This window comes from Cucurbita moschata, unplaced genomic scaffold (assembly GCF_002738365.1).
Source record: "Cucurbita moschata cultivar Rifu unplaced genomic scaffold, Cmos_1.0 Cmo_Scf00004, whole genome shotgun sequence".
Lineage (NCBI taxonomy): Eukaryota > Viridiplantae > Streptophyta > Magnoliopsida > Cucurbitales > Cucurbitaceae > Cucurbita > Cucurbita moschata.
The window spans coordinates 1186968-1207380 of NW_019268520.1; the positions used below are offsets into that span (position 1 = coordinate 1186968).

At 35.3% G+C, this 20413-nt stretch overlaps 1 protein-coding gene and 1 long non-coding RNA gene across 2 annotated transcripts; both read left to right on the top strand.

The window, feature by feature from the left end:
* The first annotated feature begins 1440 nt into the window (after positions 1 to 1440).
* On the top strand, positions 1441 to 3980 carry LOC111442011 (cinnamoyl-CoA reductase 2-like). The gene is made up of 6 exons (XM_023079257.1): positions 1441 to 1639; positions 1715 to 1869; positions 2540 to 2722; positions 2875 to 3070; positions 3144 to 3300; positions 3679 to 3980. Exons 1-6 carry the CDS (start codon positions 1507 to 1509, stop codon positions 3836 to 3838), a joined length of 984 nt encoding a protein of 327 aa, XP_022935025.1. The 5' UTR covers positions 1441 to 1506; the 3' UTR covers positions 3839 to 3980.
* A 7631-nt stretch (positions 3981 to 11611) lies between these two features.
* LOC111442012 lies at positions 11612 to 13897 on the top strand. Its single transcript, XR_002710258.1, has 4 exons — positions 11612 to 11764; positions 11865 to 11917; positions 12135 to 12547; positions 13754 to 13897. It is a non-coding gene; the product is annotated as an uncharacterized LOC111442012 (long non-coding RNA).
* Positions 13898 to 20413: the final 6516 nt, after the last annotated feature.

Sequence of the window (20413 nt, forward strand, 5' to 3'; positions counted from 1 at the left end):
TAGAAGAGAACCAAAAACTTGGTATTTGACTATGCTGGAAAAAACAGGGTAGAAACGTTTATAATTAATTAGATTATCTAAAATAAACTAAATTCTAAAAATGGGGAAGTGGCCAACAAATCTTGCCCATTCACAAATGGCCAACAAAAAGACCACATGCTTTTATCTAACACGGGTCACCAGAACAACTGGGTCATCTATGTTTAGTTTTTTATTGAGGTTCTCATAAGAGCTTGTAACACCTTCAGTGTAAATGTTGTCGTCGGCTAGGTAGGCACCTTTTCAAGAATCGGCACTAACACTTGTGGGGCCTCCCTAGGTGCTTGATCCTGTGGAACAATCTCCAAAACAGCTGGGGCATGATCCTTCTCCCTCTTATGTTTAATACCTCATGACTACTAGAGAAAAATGGGCTTCTTATGTTTAATACCTCATGACTACTAGAGAAAAATGGGCTTCTTATGTTTAATACCTCATGACTACTAGAGAAAAATGGGCTTACTTATCCCTCTTATGTTGATGTTCAAGAGGAAGATCTAGATTTGATAAATATCATATTGAAAGGTCAAAGAGATTTACCCTTACCAAAATTTTCATCTTAAAAAAATAATAATAATAAAAAAGTGTTAAGAGGATAGTCCCTCAAGAAAGAGAGGCTAAAGAAGCTATAAAAACCACCTTTGTTGTGAAAATGATGGTATCAAGAGGTATTGGAGTCTTAGAGAATTCTTTGGTTTGTGAGTTACAAATTATTAATGAAAGAGGTTCTCAATTTGCTAGTAATTGTTTGATAGGCAGATAAGTGATAGCTACCTATTGGTTTCAATAGCAACCTTTAAGCGTTGTGAATTGGAAATAAGGATGTGTTATGACCGAGGTCATGAAAAAATCTTAGAGATGATGGAGGGAACACAATAGTTTGAGTAATAATAGAGTTTGAAAAAGATTTATTTTACTTTGCCATGCTAAAATTGAACAATCAATTAATTTTTTAATATATAAAATTTAATTTAAAATTTTAGATACTCTTTAATAAAAATGAACTACTTCGAGCTTAGCTCAATAGATAAGATATGAATTATTATTCTAAAGTTCGATAGTTTTATTTTTATCGGAGTAACTCAATAAGAAAAATAAAAATTAAAAATTGAGTTACGATTAAGGAAAAAACGAAATGCTATCCCTTAAAATGCTTAATCTAGAACCTAAAAATTAAAAGAGAAGAAAAAAAATGATAAAATAAAAAGGTAGTAGTAGGTGTATGAGGCTTAATCTAGAGCCTAAAAATTAAAAGAGAAGAAAAAAAATGATAAAATAAAAAGGTAGTAGTAGGTGTATGAGAGGGGAGAATTCTGAGTGTAAGGCCTTGTTTTTTGCCTTATAAATACAAACCAAAATGCATAGTCATTTGTTGTGTTCCATTCTACGCACGATTTGGCTCTTCATCAATCCCTTCTCTCACCCACTCTTAACGTCCTCAATTATACCATTCCCACCAATCCCAAAATGACCCTCCCCGCCGTCGTAGCTTCCGCCCAAACTGTTTGTGTCACCGGCGCCGGTGGCTTCATTGCCTCTTGGCTCGTGAAGCTTCTTCTCCAAAAGGGTTACACTGTTAGAGGCACAGTAAGAAACCCAGGTTGGTTCTTTTAGTTAAGGTGTTTTTATGAAATCTAATTCTCCAAGTTTTGATGATTACTTGTCTTTTATGAAGATGATCCGAAGAATGCTCATTTGAAAGAGTTGGATGGAGCTGAGGAAAAGCTGAGGTTGTATGGTGCTGATCTTCTTGATTTTGAGAGCCTTAAAGCCGCCATTATCGGTTGCGATGGTGTCTTCCACACGGCGTCTCCGGTGACCGATGACCCAGTGAGTCGAATTTTTATGGCTTTGTCTTTGTCTCTGTTCATCAAAACCCCCAATATCACCTCTTATGGCTTTGTCACTTATGAGACCTTGTGCTAATTCTTAAACTCATAATTAATCATTTTTAAGCATATAAATAAATGATCAAAACATATGAAAGTTAATTTGATAGTAATTTATGTTGAAGATTGTCGGGAGAGAAGTTCCACATCGGCTAATTAAGAGGATAATCATGAGTTTATAGGTAAAAAATACATTTTCATTAGTATGAGACATTTTAGGGAAACATTCCCCAAGAACAAATTCATGAGAGCTTATGTTCAAATTGAACGATATCGTACCATTGTAGAGGGTTGTGATTCCTAATATAGTATCAGAGTCATGCCTTTAACTTAGCCATGTCAAATAAAGAAGTTGTGAGCTTTGAAGGCTCCATAGGCCTAAGGAGAGGTTCTATGGTGTACTTTGTTCATGGAAAAGACTGTTGAGGATTGTTAGAAGAGGAGTTTCATTGGCTCATTAAAAAGTTGATCATGAGTTTATAAATAAAGAACATATCTTCATTAGACAATATCATATTACTATGGAGATTCGTGATTTCTGACCGTCACTAATTCAAGGCATCAAAGTTTTTAAATTTAGTGATAGTATAACGAATTTCACGAATTGATAGGAAAAAGTGGAGGAGACAATAATTGGGACAAAGAATGTTATAATGGCAGCAGCCGAGGCTAAGGTCCGGCGAATAGTGTTCACATCATCCATTGGAACTGTATACATGAACCCTAATAGAAGCCCCGACATGATAGTTGATGAGTCTTGTTGGAGTGACCTTGACTTTTGTAAAAATACAAAGGTAACCCTTTCATATTAGTTTTTTTCTATACTTTTTATTTATTTATTAATTTATTAATTTTAAAAATTAAGCTTATTTAAAGGGTGATGTTTGCACATCATCTTTGAAATTAACAATAACAAACCCAAGAGTTTTGTGGAAACATTGGACAGAACTGGTATTGTTATGCAAAGACAGTTGCAGAGCAAACAGCATGGGCAATGGCAGCGGAGAAAGGGGTGGATCTAGTAGTGTTGAATCCCACGTTGGTACTTGGACCATTATTACAAGCAACAATAAATGCAAGTGTAGCTCATATAATGAAGTACTTGACTGGTGCTGTCAAGACATATGTGAATGCCTTTCAAGGTTATGTTCCTGTTTAATTTACATGTTTTCTTGTAATATATTGTTGTTTTTCTCACACATGTTTCATATTTAGGTTATGTTCATGTTAAGGATGTTGCCAAAGCTCATGTCTTGTTGTATGAGACTCCTTCTGCTTTTGGTCGATACATTTGTGTTGAAACTATGCTTCATCGACAAGAGTTAGTTGAAATTTTGGCTAAGTTCTTCTCCGAGTATCCAATTCCTACCAAGTAAGTTTAAATCTCTCTTTCTCGTTCTCCTTTTTTATTGGATTAAAATATAAAAAGAATAAAAAAATGCCCGTAAATTTTGTCATTTCTTTCTGCATTCGTCAATAGAATAACCTAAAAATATAGTTAAAATATTTGGAAAAAATTCAAGTTTCAGGTTGTAGTTGACCAATAAAAATTAGGTTAGGCAAAAGGGTGAAGAATTTCTTTTGGGATTTTGTCATGGGTGTTTGGTAAAGAAATAATTAACAAAAACTGGAAGCATGACTTGTTGGTGCAACTCAACTACCACCAAAAGATTGAGCACTAAATTTCAATTTTTAGGTTTGATGAATAATCAAGAAATTGTATTTGATATGATAAGATATGGTATGGTAGGTGCTCGGACGAGGTGAGCCCTAGAAAGAAGCCTTACAAATATAGCGTCAAAAAGCTGAAGGAGTTGGGCATGGAGTTCATACCTGTGAAGCAATGCATCTACGAAACTGTGAAGAGCCTTCAAGAGAAGGGTCATCTTCCATTACCAACCCATTTTTAATATTACAATTACAAATTAACTTAACAGATATTTATATCCAAGAGAGAAGGTATAGAACTTTAAGAAAAAGGGGGAGAGAGAAAATATTATAGATCTTGGTACCCCATTTCTTATGTTACTTATGTATATGTACGCATTAATACTATGCTAATGTATTTAATTAGTATGTAGATTTTGGGTTTTTCGTTTTCTTTAAAGGATATGGGATATAAATCAAGATATTTCAATCATACCATATGAACTTAAAAAAAGTTAGGAAGAAGGTTATCTAAATTACCATGAGTAAAAATTAAGTTATATTAGATGAAGTCAAGTTTCATTAAAGTTAACCGACAAGTTGCAATTAATACTACATTAAGAAGAATCGAGCTTCTTTTATGCAACAATGCTTCTAGATACATCAAGTGAGGCTTCATTTATTCTCAAATGGTTACAACTTTTTTTATAAATGATAATCTAGATTTATGGTATTTTATTAATGTATTTTAAGGGTTAAAAACTTCTTATTAAGCAATTACATAGGGACTAATTATGATTATAAAATATGATTAAAATTCTTGAAATGTCTTATTAAAAGTTAAAGGTGTCATTAAAACTACGTAGGTTGCCTTTGTAAAATAGATTTGAAAAATGTAATAATTAAGAGTCAAATTTCTTTGAAATTTTATACGATTTAGATTGCATGTTTATAATTATTTAAGTTTGACTATCTGTGAAGTTATTCCAATTTCAAACAAAATTTTCCTACTTTTAGATATTTGATCTAACAAGATAATGTGATTTCGTTTTTGAGATCCCTTATCCAGAATTTCTATTCTATTTATCAATTATTCGTTTTTTTTTTGTTCATTCAGATAATTACAAGAATTATCTTCATCAGAAAAAAGTTTTTCTATTGTGACCAAAGATATTTTTTTTTTTTTTTTGTATCATTTCCAAAAAAAAGTTGATAAAAAAGAGAGATGACTATGGGGCATAAATAAACGATGTTAGTTCATTGACTAACGATAAAAGCTATTTAATTTATTCTTAAAGGTTAAAAAATCTTAATGCTACTTCTGAAAATTCCATGGTATTTTTGAAAATCCATGACGGACATAAAGATTAAAAATTCTCGAAGAGGAGCAGTATCCCCCTAAATTAACCAAATCTAGTGACGGTACATAAGCCTCTGAACCTGACTGAAAAGGGAGGCTACCTAGGTAAACAAACTAAACCTCTATCGATTTGAATGTGTGTGTATCTACTGTTCTCCATGCGTTTCATATTTTCTTGTGTTGAGAGCTCTCTCGTGGAATCACATATCCATGTGGAGGTTCCTTCTACACGACGGAGTGATACTTAGAGTTTTTGAGAGTTTTTTTTTTTTTTTCAATTAAATCAATCAAATTATTATTTTTTCAATTAAATAATCAAATTATTAATTTATAAGTAGATCTGGATAGGTTTTAATGAAGTAGGGAAAAAAAAAAAAAAACTAACATGGTCTTTCCGTTTATTTTTTAAAAAGTTTAAAGGATGTTAATAAAAAAAATTAAGTTAAAAATATATTTTTTAATTTTTTTTAAAATTTAATGGACTGCTTTATTTGTAAGGCTATAAATAGTCTTTTATTATTCAGGGATAGAAGGAAGAGTTGGTGGATAAAGATCCGATTGGTGGATAATGATCGCAATTCGTGGATAAAGACGAACCCCGAATCTAATTCAATAATCTACCGAAAAATCAACTTGACCTGTGAAAGTACTGTAATAGTCCAAAATTAAATAAATAAATAAACAAATAAAAATTATTATTACGTTTAAAAAATAATAATAAATTAACAAAAATTAGTATTACTTTATTCTTCCCACTTCGGGAGTCACTTACTCAATAATCTCTCTTCAACCCACCTCAGTTCCTCACCGAATCAAATAGAAAAAAAATGTCAGATTTGAGAAAACAGAAAGACTATTAACAAATTTACAAGTGGTACTAAAGTCTACATCCAAAAATGTCAGATGTGAGAAAACAGAAAGACTATTAGCAGATTTACAAGTGATACTACAAGTCTACATCCAAAAATGATAGAAAGACTATTAGCAGATTTACCAGTGATACTACAAGTCTACATCCAAAAATGTCATATTTTGAGAAAACATAAAGACTATTAGCAGATTTACAAGTCTACATTATAAGAGATTTAGCCAGGTAAGTTATATTTGTTAAAGATCACGTAGTATTTGTTTAGATTGTTGTATCTGATTAAATCTCCTCATAGTTAGGAGTAAGATTAAGTTTTGATTTGATTTAATTTTGATTTGTATCAGATTAAATCTCGTCATAGTAAGATTAAGTTTTGATTTGATTTAATTTTGATTTGTATCGGATTAAATCTCCTCAGAGTTAGGAGTTACATTAAGTTCTGATTTGATTTAATTTTGATTTGATTTAGGTCTGAATTTGTTTACTAGTTTATTACAAGATTTTCTCCATATTTTTAGGTAGATTTTTTAAAATATTTTTATGTATTCTCTGTATATATATTCCGCCTTCTTGCTCTTCATAATATAATTTTCTTATCAACCATTCAATCACTCACTATTTCATTGACAATTGTTATCACAGCTATCTTCTTAAGGGATTTGTGAGAGCAAAGTGGGAGGAGAATCCAGTTTTTCAGCTGTTGCACCACCAGTGTTCAAGGGAGACAATTATCAAATGTGGGCAGTTCGTATGGAGACTTATCTGGAGGCTTTGGATCTTTGGGAAGCAATAGAAGAGCATTACGAGGTCCCTCCACTTCCAACAAATCCTACTGTAGCACAAATCAAAGCACGGAAGGAAAAGAAGACAAGAAAATCAAAGGCAAAAGCTTGCCTATTTGCTGCTGTATCTCAAATGATCTTCATGCGAACAATGTCCCTCAAAACAGCAAAAGAAATCTGGGATTACCTCAAGGTTGAATATGAAGGAGATGAGAGGATTCGTGGAATGAAAGTTCTGAATTTGATTAGGGATTATGAGTTACAGAAGATGAAGGAGTCTGAGTCGGTGAAAGAGTACTCTGACAGACTTCTCAGCATCGCCAACAAGGTGAGATTGCTTGGTTCTGTGTTAAATGATTCCAGGATCGTTGAAACGTCGCTGGTTACTGTTTCAGAGAAGTTTGAAGCCACCATTTCTACTCTGGAGAACATCAAAGACCTGTCAAAGATTTCTCTTACAGAGCTCTTGAATGCTTTACAAGCACAAGAGCAAAGGAGGTCTATGAGGCAAGAAGGAGTGATTGAAGGTGCCTTACCTGTTAAGCATCAAGACAATAGCAGGTATAAAAACAAGAAAATTTTTAAAAACCAATCGACGAATGGAGATTCATCTGCCAATTATCAGAAGACAAAAGAAGGAGGTTTCAAAAAATCTTATCCACCTTACCGTCATTGTGAGAGGAAAGGTCATCCACCATACAAGTGTTGGAGAAGACCTGACGCCAAATGCTCCAAATGCAATCAAATTGGACATGAAGTTGTGATCTGCAAAGTCAAAGGACAAGTGAAAGAAGTAGATGCATAGGTAATTGATCAAGAAGAAGAAGATCAATTGTTTGTGGTCACTTGTTTCTCAAGCAAAGAATCAAGCGAGAGCTGGTTGATTGACAGTGGGTGCACAAATCACATGACATATAACAAGGAGTTTTTTGAGGAATTAAGAGACACTGAAGTCAAGAGAGTGAGGATTGGCAATGGTGAACACTTGGAAGTCAAGGGAAAAGGCATAGTAGCTATAACAAGTTATGAAGGTACAAAATTTATTCCAAATGTTTTATTTGTACCTAAAATTGATCAAAATCTCTTAAGTGTTGGTCAGTTACTTGATAAAGGCTATAAAGTGTTGTTTGAGAATAAACAGTGCTTGATCAAAGATGCTAGTGGCAAAGAATTGTTCAATGTCAAAATAAAAGGAAAAAACTTTGCTCTAAATTCGATGGAGAAAGAGCAGATGACCTTTATATCCAGAACTATGCCACTAAGATTTGGCACAAAAGACTTGGGCACTTTCATCATCGAGGTTTGCTTCAGATGTAGTCAAAGAAGTTGGTAGAAGGACTCGCTCACATTGATGATGACATGTCTCCTTGCCGTGCTTGTAATTTTGGGAAGCAACACAGGCAACTCTTTCCTAAACAGGCTTGGAGAGCCTCGAAAAAATTGCAGCTGGTTTATACTGATCTTTGTGGTCCTTAGCGAACACCATCATTAAATGGTAATCTTTATTACACTATTTTTATTGATGTTCTAACAAGAAGGTGTTGGATCTTCTTGCTGAAGCAAAAGTTAGAAGTTGCATGTGTATTTTGGAAATTAAAATCCCGAGTTGAGAATGAAAGTGCATGCTTGATTTAGACTATAAGATAAGAAAATGGCAAGGAGTACACTTCAGAAACTTTTAACAGGTTTTGTGAAGAGGCTGGAATTGAACATCAATTGACAACACATACACTCCTCAACAGAATGACGTCAGTGAAAGGAGAAATAGATTCATAATGGAGATGATGAGATGTATGCTTCATGTGAAGGATCTTCCAAAACATTTTTGGGGAAAAGCAGCAAACACTTTTGTGTGCTTGCAAAATCGAATTTCAACAAAAGTTGTGAAGGACCTCACACCATTTGAAGTTTGGTATGGTTACAAACCGTCTTTAAAGTTCCTTAGAGTATTTGGATATCTTTGCTTCACAAACATTCCACACGTCAAGCATGATAAGCTTGACAAAAAGGCAAAAACTGGCATCTTTGTTGGGTATAGCACTATATCCAAAGCTTACAAAGTTTTTCAACCACACACTAGTCGTGTTATTGTGAGCTAAGATGTTCATTTTCCTGGAAATGAGCAATGAAATTGGGAAGAACTAACGAAGGTGAATCCAATTTCTAATGGACCAAACAATTTAATCTTTAGTAGCATGTTAGAAGAGTTTGAAGATAAACGACTGGAAGAGTCTGAAGATGAACAACAACAAGAGTCTAAAGATAAACAACAAGATGCTTTGGTTGATGATGCACCTGTCAAAGGCGGAGCTTTCAATGATCGAGAAAGACAAAACTTGGGAGTTGGTTAATCGACCTCTAAACAGAAAGATAATTGCAATAAGATGGGTGTTCAGGAAAAGTTTGGAGTTCACAGTATCTAAACAAGGAGGAGTGTTAAAGATCACGTATTTGTTTAGATTGTTGTATCTGATTAAATCTCGTTATAGTTAGGAGTTAGATTTAGTTTTGATTTGATTTAATTTTGATTTGATTTAGTTTTTTATTTATTTTAGTTTTTGATTTGTTTATTTATTTGTTACCATATTTTCTGTAGATTTTTTAAATATATTTGTGTATTCTCTGTATATATATACCATCTTTTTGCTCTTCATAATATAATTTTCTTATCAACCATTAATCACTCACTAACATGAAGATCAGATCAAAGATTGTACTATGCAGCATTCACAGGATGTTAGTAAAAGAACGAGTGATTGAATGGTTGATGAGAAGATTATATTAAGAAGAGTGAGAAGACTCTATATATATATAGAGAATACAAAAAGATGTTTAGAAAATCTACCTAAAATCTGGTAACAAACCAGTAAATCAAATCAAAATAAAAAGTAAATCAACTCCTAACTATAAGGAGATTTGATTATATACCAATTGACAGCCATCTAAACAAACACGTGATCTTTAACACTCCTCCTTGTTTAGATGCTGTGAACTCTAAACTTTTTCTTAAACACCCATCTTACTTCAATTATCTTTCTGTTTAGAGGTTGATCAACCAACTCCTAAGTTTTGTTTTTCTCAATCACTGAAAGCTCCTCCTCTGACAGGTGCATCATCAGTGAAAGCATCTTGTCGTTCATCTTTAGACTCTTATTGTCGTTCATCTTCAGACTCTTCTAACATGCTACCAAAGATTAAATTGTTTGGTGCATTAGAAATCTGATTCACATTTGTCAATTCTTCCCAATTTCATTGCTCATTTCCAGCAAAATGAACATCTCGTCTCACAATAACACGACTAGTGTGTGGTTGAAAAACTCTATAAGTTTTTAATATAGTGCTATACCAAACAAAGATGCCAGCTTCTGCCTTTTTTTCAAGCTTATCATGCTTGACCTATGGAATGTAAGTGAATCAAAGACACTCAAATTCTCTAAGAACCTTTAAAGAAGGTTTGTAACCATACCAAGCTTCAAATTATGTCAGGTCCTTCATAGCTCTTGTTGTAGTTCGATTTTGCAAGCACACAACAGTGCTACTTCTGGAGAAATCACCCGTCGTGGAGGATATCATGCCTTAAGATTATTAATGAATGAGTTGGAATAGGAATAGTTGATTTTCATTAGAGGATGGTGAGTGATAAAGCTCGGTGAGTTTTGGATTTGTTTTATCCTATGCAGTTTATGTCGATTTGTAGATATTTTGAGGTAGATCTGATCTAGGTTGGAGTTGGACCGATACTTGTAGTGATGTTAAGTTAAAGGAAGCCGATACGAAATAAGATGTTTTAATCATGTCACAAAGAGTTTATGGTGGATGACAAGATTGTACCATTCGTGTTTGGATTTAGGGAAATTTCATTCTGGTATTGATGGACATGAGAGTTACAACCTTTCAACTTACCAAATGTTACTCTATGATTTATTTTCAAAGCTATAAATAATTGTTCAGGTGGTTGGTTTACTAGAAGAATTTTGGATATTAAAATTAAAGTATTAAGCATGACCTTTTTCTTTTGCATTTCCTGTGTTTAGATTCGCATGCTTGAGTCATTTAAATGGGGTTGATCAAACCTTTTATGGAGTGATTCAAATCACGAATTCATAAATGAGTTTTTTTTACTCTTGATCTTGATCAACACTTAATCAGCTCCAAAACTTTCCCTTCTGTTGATTTTTAAAATTTTTTTTTTTTGAGTACTTGGATAATTTAGATCCACCGGTCTTCTATCAAAGTTTAGATTTTAGGTTAGAATATAAATTTAGTTGTTGTTTGTTTATCATTTTTCATTCTAAAATTTTCTATTCTTTTCCATCAAATCACATTTTGCTCGATCATTTTAAATAAAAAACATGTCATTTTGTTTTTGTTTTATTTTATTTTATTTATTTTTTATTTTTTTGTCTTCTGTATTTTCATAGATCTCGTCCTATAATAAAACGTTATATTTTATGAGATCTTGAAATTTAGGTTACTTCCATGCTAATAACATCCATTTTGGATAGCTCTTCAAGGAAATTTGGATGAAAGCCACCCATCAATGAAATGCTAGTCTAATTAGAGTTGAATTTGAGGACCAAGGAAGAGAGAGACAAATTGTACAACCCATTCAAAAAGAAGAAACTTGCCTTCTACCACTAGACAACATTTCAAATGATGATATTGTTACGAATGACGAGTAGACCAACAAAGATAGTATACAAGTATATGTTGCTCCCATGTCTATTAAAGACAAAAAGTGAAGAAAGTGAAAAAGAGAGAAATTTTTTTTTGACACATATATAGAGAATAAAGAGAAAGATGGTTCTATTACTAGAGTTTGTGAGAAGAACAATATTTATGTAATACCCGAATTTTTTAGATAAATAAATAAAAATAATAAAATAACAACATAGGGGAAAAGGGTCTTTTTGCCCCTCCTCTTTCCCAAACGGTCTAGTTGTTTGGGCTATAAGAAGAACGAGAAAGAAAAGATAAAAAAAAAGAGAGAGAAAGAGAAAAGAGAGAGGAGAAGATGTTAGGGTTTGGGAGAGAGAAAGAGCATCGAAGACAATCTACGGTTGGAGATCGAATCCAAGGCAAGAAACTTCGGAGCAATACTTCTCTCGGTGCTGGAAAAGGAGTTTGGGTGGCGGATCCACTCATTCCGGCAAGAAAATCCGAGAATGGACAAAATAAGGTTCCAAACTTCTTGTTTCGATTTTATCTAGATCTGAAGAGTTTCTTGAGCGTTAAATCTGGAATTTTTGAGGTATGTAACTAAAATAAGATTCACACAGATTTATTGAAGTCTCTCGACGAAAATCAGAGTTCCAAGAAAATACGATTTTCGGTAAGAACTTGTATTTTTTTCCCAAATTCGAACTCAAATAATAAGACCTGTGATTACCACAAAAAAAAATACAAGAAAAATATATTGTAGAAATAAAATATGAGATCTACAATATCCGTGAAGAGAACTCGTTGATTCGGATTACGGATTGGAAGATATAAAAATCGAAAGAAAATGGATTGAAAACACCAAAACTCACGTTTCTGGAAAAACGCAGGGGAGGAGAGAGGGGGCATTGCCGCCACATGTCGGCCAGCGTACGGAGGAGCGCGGCAGGACCGACGAGCAACACGTGGCGTCTGCGGGCTGGAGAAGCACATTAGGCACGCGCAACTGTGTTGGCCCGAGTCCGAACCACGCGAACCGAACCGATCCGGCCACTAGCCCGCGACTGCGCGGGAAGTTGCGCGTGGACACGCGCGCGTAGTACACTCTCCAGAGCGCGTCAGCGCGCGTGTAGGTGTGTGAGTGACCTTTTTCCCTCCGTTCGACCTCTGTTTGCTTGATTTTCGCCCCGATTTCAACTCTGATCTTATTTTTATGTGAATTAGGACCTATCAAGGAAATTCCATAATTTTTGGAACCTTTTTCAGCAAATAATTCGAGCTTGGGAAGATACGCGTCAACCATGTAAGTAGCCATTTGGATTCCCACGAGCAATACTTGTAGGAACCACTTGGAATAAACATACATGCTATCATACCCATAAACTTATCTAGCTGAACCTAGAATATTAGTATGGAAACCATGAAAATGAAATAAGTAAGGAAACCTATTTCTTCTGGATATGAATGATTATGTAATCTGTTTAGATTGAGATTCTGATAATGTATGTATGCATGAGGAGGATGGAAAACCTATGAAATCTGCGCTCCAGGTGAAGATGGACGTTATCTTCCCATTGAGAATGTTTGTTAATATTGCATGAACTACTACGTGTTAACTCCTATGCATGATGATTCCTTGTGTTATCTTTCTTGATGAATAGGAAAAAATTGTGAGCTTAGATTAGGGTGCTTGTGACTAAGTAGGCTAGATGAGACCCCAGATTGGGGGACCTCTAGAATACCGTGCATTTAGACCCATAAAATGATTACCGGCGGATCCAGAGCCCAGAATTCGAAACCTGATAGGTTTGTGAGACCTTGCACGAGATTCCTATAGATGCATGAATCCAAGTTTAAGCCACCAAGTAGCACCCTAGAAAGAATAGTAGGTCACCATGGTAACTATAGGTAGCCCGCTAGAGTTGAGTAGTGTGGATAGTGTCATCAGAACCTCCACTTCCTTCTCTGCTCTGATATTGTACTGTCGAGATAGAGCTCCGGTACGGAGATCGTTGTGCTTGGCAGATCCGGATAGGGAAGTGTGCAGGTGTCCAGACCTAGTGGTGATAGCTAAGGGGTCTTCTGAACAGGACTCTTGGGCCGTAGAAACCCGTCCCTAAGTGGGGGACGTGGAGCCACGTAGGATGACTTAGTAGCTGACCGACACACAAGGGGTCGCACCCCAAATTTAGTGGATGTATGGTTCCGTGTGAGGGTTGTTAGCTAACCTTCACGGATGATGTTAAGAGAGAGTCACGTATTCAGATCCAGCCATACGATCCCCTCAGATTTACTTATGAGGTTGCGCCTCACCTCAAGACACTGATCATTTCACTGCATAAGATGGGCAAGCCTCTTAAGATACAGAAAAGAGGTTGTAGCTTAGATCACTCTCCTTAGAAACCCGAGAAAGACCATGGATACCTACCAAGATAAGGATGCGAAAAGAACCTACAAGTAGGCTGCTTACTGAGTATTTTTATACTCATTCCTTTCTATTTTTTTTTAGGTGCCAGTCTATACGGAGAGGTGTTCGAGAGCTGCACTGTTACAAAGGGGTGTCGTTCCGAAGCGTCAGTCCCTTGTCGGTCTTTTAGAGTCTTTTGTATTTCATTTTATATTTGTAATTCCTTTTTATAATAATTTGAAACGAATCTTTTCCCTATTTTGTTATAATTAAATGATATTTTTATCTTTTACTTTACCTTTCTTTTCTTTTATTTTCTTTTTGTTTGTTTTCGATTTTGTCTTTTTAGTCACGATTCGATTTTTTGAAGCCTTAAAAATTGGGTCGTGACAATTTTATATACGAAATAAAAAGTACACAAACTTGAAAGTGAAAGGACTTTCTTTCTATCTAGAACAATTTAACTAAGTGTACCAACATTAATATCGAATAATTGCTGTAAATTAAAATGATTATTGAAAAGTAAGATTAGTCATTGAATCCAATACAAGCCAACATGGAACTCATGGAAAAAAACAAAGACCAATGAGCTACACAAAAAGTTTCAGTTCCATTTCACTTTACATCCGTGCATTACCTAAATATAAAAGTGAATACCTCAAGAAGATTAAAACCACGAAATGCAAAGATTTTAAGTTCGCATTACAAGGAGCTCAAATGGATTCGAGAACGAATCTTCTTGAAGGGGAGAATGATATGAAATAAGATATCTTAATCATGTTACAAAGATTTCACGATAGATGACAAGATTGTACCGTACAATTATGTAACAAAGGTTTCATGGTGCAGACCTAAACATGCGTGCCAACAGGTGTCCTCTCTAACCGATAGATGCTACACCCCTCTTGCTGGCCGCCATGTGTTTGTTGTCGATTACTTACATTTTGTTTATTTTCCAAATTCTGGTCATTTTTGCATTTTCAAATCATTTATTTTGATTTTTTCTCACTTCCAATCCATAACTCAAATCAACTCGGTTTCTTCACGAGATTTAAGATTTCTATTCCACCTATCCTAAAGTAATTTTCTTAAAAAATTTTGACACTCACGGACCTTAATAAGTGAGTTTGAATTTCAAAAAAAGTTTAGTTCTTACTCAAGTTGGACATTTCACGGTTTCAACACGATTTTTAGCCGAGTTTCAACACGAAACTTGCATGAATCCTCCCTTAGAGTAATTTTGTTGAATATTAAAACTTAAATCAACAAAAAAATCTTCCGATCTAGGATGAAAAAGTAAACACGTTGCAAAGGTGTTAATATGAGCCCACAGTTCAATTATAAAACAAGCTTCACTATCAATTTTATTAAATCAACTTAAGCCAATCTTTGTACTAAAAAAATCAAATTGTTTGCCTGTGCATTCTAGCATAATGATACAAAGAACAAACAATTAAAATAAAAACAAATGACTATTCGTAAAAAAAAAAAAAAACCCAAATTGTTCTACTTTTCCCTTTATACTTGGAAAAACTTCAGCAATGTCCCACACTTGAACTTTTTCTACATAGACTCTTAAAAAAGAGAACAATGAAGCAGTGAGGCTTGCACCTTGCAAACACAAAGTGAACGAGAATCTTGGACACCATACAAACGGGTTGGAAAAAAAATAACGAAATTAAAAATAACAAGAAAAAAAAAAGACCCAATAAAATTCCTAGATGCTTATGATCCCTCCAAAGCTTTTTGGTGTTTATCTAAGCAGATGTAATTGAAGAACTATTTTTTAGTAGAAGTATCGGAGCACAATCATTCTTGCTCGATACTAGAAATATGTTGCCACTAACTCTGAAAAAGAATCTTGAATTCAAAATAGAAAAAAAGTTTGAATACATAGATTTATTGGCAAATAAGAAGAAGATGACGAATTACCATAAAAATTATTATAATATTATACACAAATGAAAAGCTAAAAAGGAATATGCCCTGTCCATGATATACTAACAAGTTCAGATTCAACCGAACCATTCCAAAAAGAAAAGAATCACTACGAAGATCATCATTAAATCATAGACATATCAAAATACAAAAAATAAGCATCACTACACAACAAGGAAACTACCAATCCATTCACATCAAAGAATAGGAAGAAAAAGATTCGACATGAAAATCATCACTACATTGAAAAAAAGAGAGGAAAAGAGTTAAAACCCAACAGAAAAATTAATAAATTTGGATTGAACAGTGGCTACAACTGAACGGAAACGATAAATCATGCGAAGAGAAGAGCGGAAATTCGGCAATATAACAAGAAACATTGAGGGAAATAATACAAACTGAAGGGGATTCCAACGGAGAAGTGACAAAAATTGTAGTGGATGAGACGGTGGTTAACATGGAAGTAAGTCGAGCAGTTTTAGGCGAATCCATAATGAAGAAAGTTAAGTTTTGTATTTAACCTAACAACAATTCTCTCATTTTCAATTGAAACTAATTATAAGATATTAGTGTTATATAGAAAAATTGATTGAATTGTCGTGTTCAATAAAAAAAGGTCAACACTGACATATTAACGAAGGATAGTTTGTGAGAACTATTCCATATTCTTCACGGGAGACCAAACAACACTAATTTTTGGAAAACAAAGTTCTTCTCTTCATGACTGTCATGTACCGCTCCTAGTTGAAAAGATTGTTGTAACATGAAGTGGAGAAATATAGAAGGAAAAAGGTAAGCTGAGGAGGGTTATTTTATAAAATGGTACAGTGGAGAGCTAATTATATAATAAATTTCTTGTAGTGGGATCTCCAAAAAGAATTTCTTAATCTCTTATAAATTAAAACGATATTATCTTCTATGATACTTGAAAATAACTTTATTATTTATAAAGTGCCATAAACAAAGCAATTGTCACGGTTTTATAATATCTAATACAACCAAGTCTTGAAGTAAAATAATAACATAAATGAATTTATTTTTCAAAAGTTCTCCATATATAACACCATTGATCCCCAAGTGGTTTATCAATCAGCTAAAAGTTATAACATAATTTCTATCAAATCTTAACATGATCTTTTGGTGGGGATTAAATTAATATTGTTAAATATAATAACTTTTTAAAAGCACTACAAAAGTTGAGAGATAAAGTTCTTTATTATATAGAATTAAATCGTTATGCTAAATTAAAAATGAACTAAAATAGTAATGTAATGAAAGTATTGAGATCAATTTTATTAAAGAAGAAGGAAAAAAAAAATGACAATGGCATAATAGTAATAATAGAAAAAAAATGAGGGGAAAAGAAATAAATAAGACTTTCTCAAAAAAATAATATGTAACGACGGAGATTTCTATTAACCTAAATTCAAGGACTTAGGTGTTTAAAAGCAACTTTAAAATAACATATAGAATTAATAAATAAGACAATTAAAACAGCAAAGTAAAAAAACACCATATACTAAGTTAAGACTAAAAAAATAAAATACTAGTACACTGTACATGTGTCATGGTCTTTGTTTGTGACGTCATCGTTAGCCATACATGGGTGTCTTGCCTTTATTTGAAATAGGAGTAGCAAACACGTGTCACTCATGGTCCAAGGACCTATCGTTAAAACATCATAAGCGTGGCCTCTAGTCCAGACAAATTTGGATATGTAGTACTTTTCCACACAATCTCTAAGGTGGTTCACATTACTAAACCCATCATAGTCGAGCTAATTGTCCATAGCAACGCTGGAGGTCAGCAGACCTCTGAGTGTCATGTGAGGCATGATGATGATCATCATTGTAGTATACTCATCCGTACTCATCATTATAAATAGGGAAGTAACCCAATGTATATGTGTTGAACACTGTCATAAGCCCTATTCTCTAGGATCAAGACCTATTCTCAAGGTCTTTTTAGGCTTGTTAGTTTATCTTTAGGTTTAGCAGAGGGCTATATAATGCCATTCTTTCTGCTGTTGAAATCATCAAGTTTTGAATGTCATATTGTATGTTTTGAGTAACTTTGGTGTTGTGAGTACATTTGTTCCGCTTTCGGCGCTCAACAAGTGGTATCAGAGCCTTATTGTGGTATTTGGGGGTATTGTGAAAGTTTGGGCCTCATCGACCATTAGACGTGCTCACAATCGTGTTTATTCTCTTGAAAATCAATTTTCAAGAATTGTGTTTTTGAGTTACATCCAGATTAATTATTGCAAATGGCAGAACCATCACTGTAACGACCCTAAATTTCCACATATCTAGAGTCGCCACTAACGTCTCATGCTCATCTCTAATGCAGAATAAAAACCTAAGCATGCTCATCTTTATTAGCGGAAAAATTTAAAACTTCAGAATACATTAAAACATTGGAAAACACTGCCGGACTTATGTGTTTCAAACATCGTGCTGGAGTTCAAAAAGATAAAATAAAACGATTACAAATTAATTAATATAAATAAATGAAATGCAAATGCCCTATCCTAACCAAGACTAGGAATTAAATATGCAACTATCCTATACACGCGCCACAGTCTCTGATCACGATGCCACCGACAACCGTACATGGGAGCCTTGCCTTTACCTGAAAAATAATATGGCACACGGCCTGAAATACTCAGTAAGTGACCCCACTATAGGGGCCATGCTAATGTAAACACATGCAATCATGAATAGGGACCTATCTCTAATCATCTTAGGGGTGGCCTCCAGTCTCGGACAAATTGGATGTGTAGTACTTCCCTACACAAGACTCACACGTGCGAGTGTGAGTCCCCAGGGCGCTCGCACATCCCCTGGACCCTCTGGTCAAGCTAATCTGTAGCGACGTCTGGAGGTCAGCGGAACCCCATAGTGTCATGCGCCTCATGAACACCCTCATCTGTGTGCTTTCGCACCTGTGCGCATTCGCGCTCATCATAAGGTGCGCGTCCGCACTCATCATCTCTAGGGGAAGTAGCCCTATGCTTATGAACATACAAAATGCATGAGATCCCTCTAAATCCATCGTAATGTCTCTTCTGACACAACCCTCTAGTCTCATCTCTTTGTTACTCTAGGTAACGCATACTCGTGAATATTTATATTAATATCATTTTCATGCTCTTAGGGTTGTGTCCTACGTCGATCTAACGATATGATGCAATGTGGCACTCATCATCATCTAGCATGCTCAATATGGAACACATCATCATATTAAGGTAAAAATCATGCAATCATCATGCTCATCATAATGCCACAACGTGCGTCAAACATATCAAGCGTCACTCAACAAAATATGTATATACTAGCACATATCATCAAGCATCGTATATTTATTTAGCCTATCCTATAGTAAGGCCACTTACTTGGTTGGCCTTGGCCGAAGTACCCCCTAAATAGCTAAACGTAAGCTCCCGTTCCGTGAGAGCTGCTTCCTACGTCGCTGGGGTTTGTTTCCTACCACACTATTCACCACTTTTCGTTAGTATTTCACAATTAATTTACCTATAATTTAATAAATGTGAAATACAGCTCTAAAACGGCCTCGGATACCTTAATCGGGGCCGAAAATAGATCCGAGAGGGTCGAAACAGTGGAAACCGGGCTAAAAATAGGTGAGCCGAGCCGAACAGCCGCTGGAGCGTCACTGGAGGGAGCCCGAGCCGAGCCGAGGGACTGCCGCACCGCTGTGTGACACGTGGCAGCAGCAGAGAAAGCCACGTCGGGCGGTAGTGTCGGGTCGAAGCGCGGGTCGCAGTCTGGTTCGGGTTGTGGTTTGGGTCGCGGGCTGTGGAAGGCTACTGGGCCAAGGCTAAACGTTGGGCCTCGGCTTACTGGGCTGGGCCGCAAGTGTTTGGTTTGCAGGCCGGCTCAATTGGACCGTGGGTCTAGTCTGGGTTGGTTCAACTGAACCGTAGCTTCTGGTACGGTTTGAGGTTTGGGCCTGTTAAGGATATTTAGTAATAAATTATAGTTTACCATATATATTATATTTGATATTTTATTATAAGGCAAATATCTAACATTTGCCTTATTACTATAGGTATCTTTCCATTTATTGTTATTTCCATTTATTACTATTTCCATATCCTTGTAATTTATTTGATTATAAATAAGATAACTTTCACGCCATTTAGGTGTGGTGGATTCAGCAAACATTCACATGGTATCAGAGCCATTTTGGTTTAGCAACCTAGATCCTTTCTTTTCAATGGCTTTTGAAATCTTCTACTGTTCTTCTCCACCACCACTGTTGTCTTTGATGCCACAGGGGCAGTCGTCATGGCTGTCACATGCAGAGTCGATTGATTATTCTTCGGCTCCACCTTTTTGACCTCCAAATCATCCTTCGCCATACTCTGTACATACAACCTCACTTTTTCCAAACATAGCCTCTTTCATTTTCTTCCCAATTTTTCCCTTCATCATTCATCCTTCACAAAAACCCTAATCTTAGGATCTTCATCAGCATCCCTCTTCGAAAATATACAGAATCTCAATATGCCCATCGACCTTCTGCAGAGATTTACCTTTGGAATCTGGGCGCCGCACTGGCATCTTCGCCAACCAAGTTGCCGCCGCCCTTCTCGCCAAAATTGGCTCCTTCGCCCCAATGTGGCGACTCTTCCAACTGCCCTTCTCGCCAAAATTGGCTCCTTCGCCCCAATGTGGCGACTCTTCCAGCTGCCCTTCTCGCCAAAATTGGCTCATTCGCCCAATGTGGCGACTCTTCCGGCTTCAACATTGTCTTTGTCCCTTGCTCTAGGTTTCCCCTTCTACTTCTTGGGGTTAGACA

Coding starts and splice junctions, on each gene's coding strand:
- LOC111442011 (XM_023079257.1), top strand. CDS start 1,507: ATGACCCTCCCCGCCGTCGTAGCTTCCGCCCAAACTGTTTGTGTCACC. Junction 1,870..2,539: donor CTCCGGTGACCGATGACCCA/GTGAGTCGAATT, acceptor ACGAATTGATAG/GAAAAAGTGGAGGAGACAAT. Junction 3,071..3,143: donor ATATGTGAATGCCTTTCAAG/GTTATGTTCCTG, acceptor TTTCATATTTAG/GTTATGTTCATGTTAAGGAT.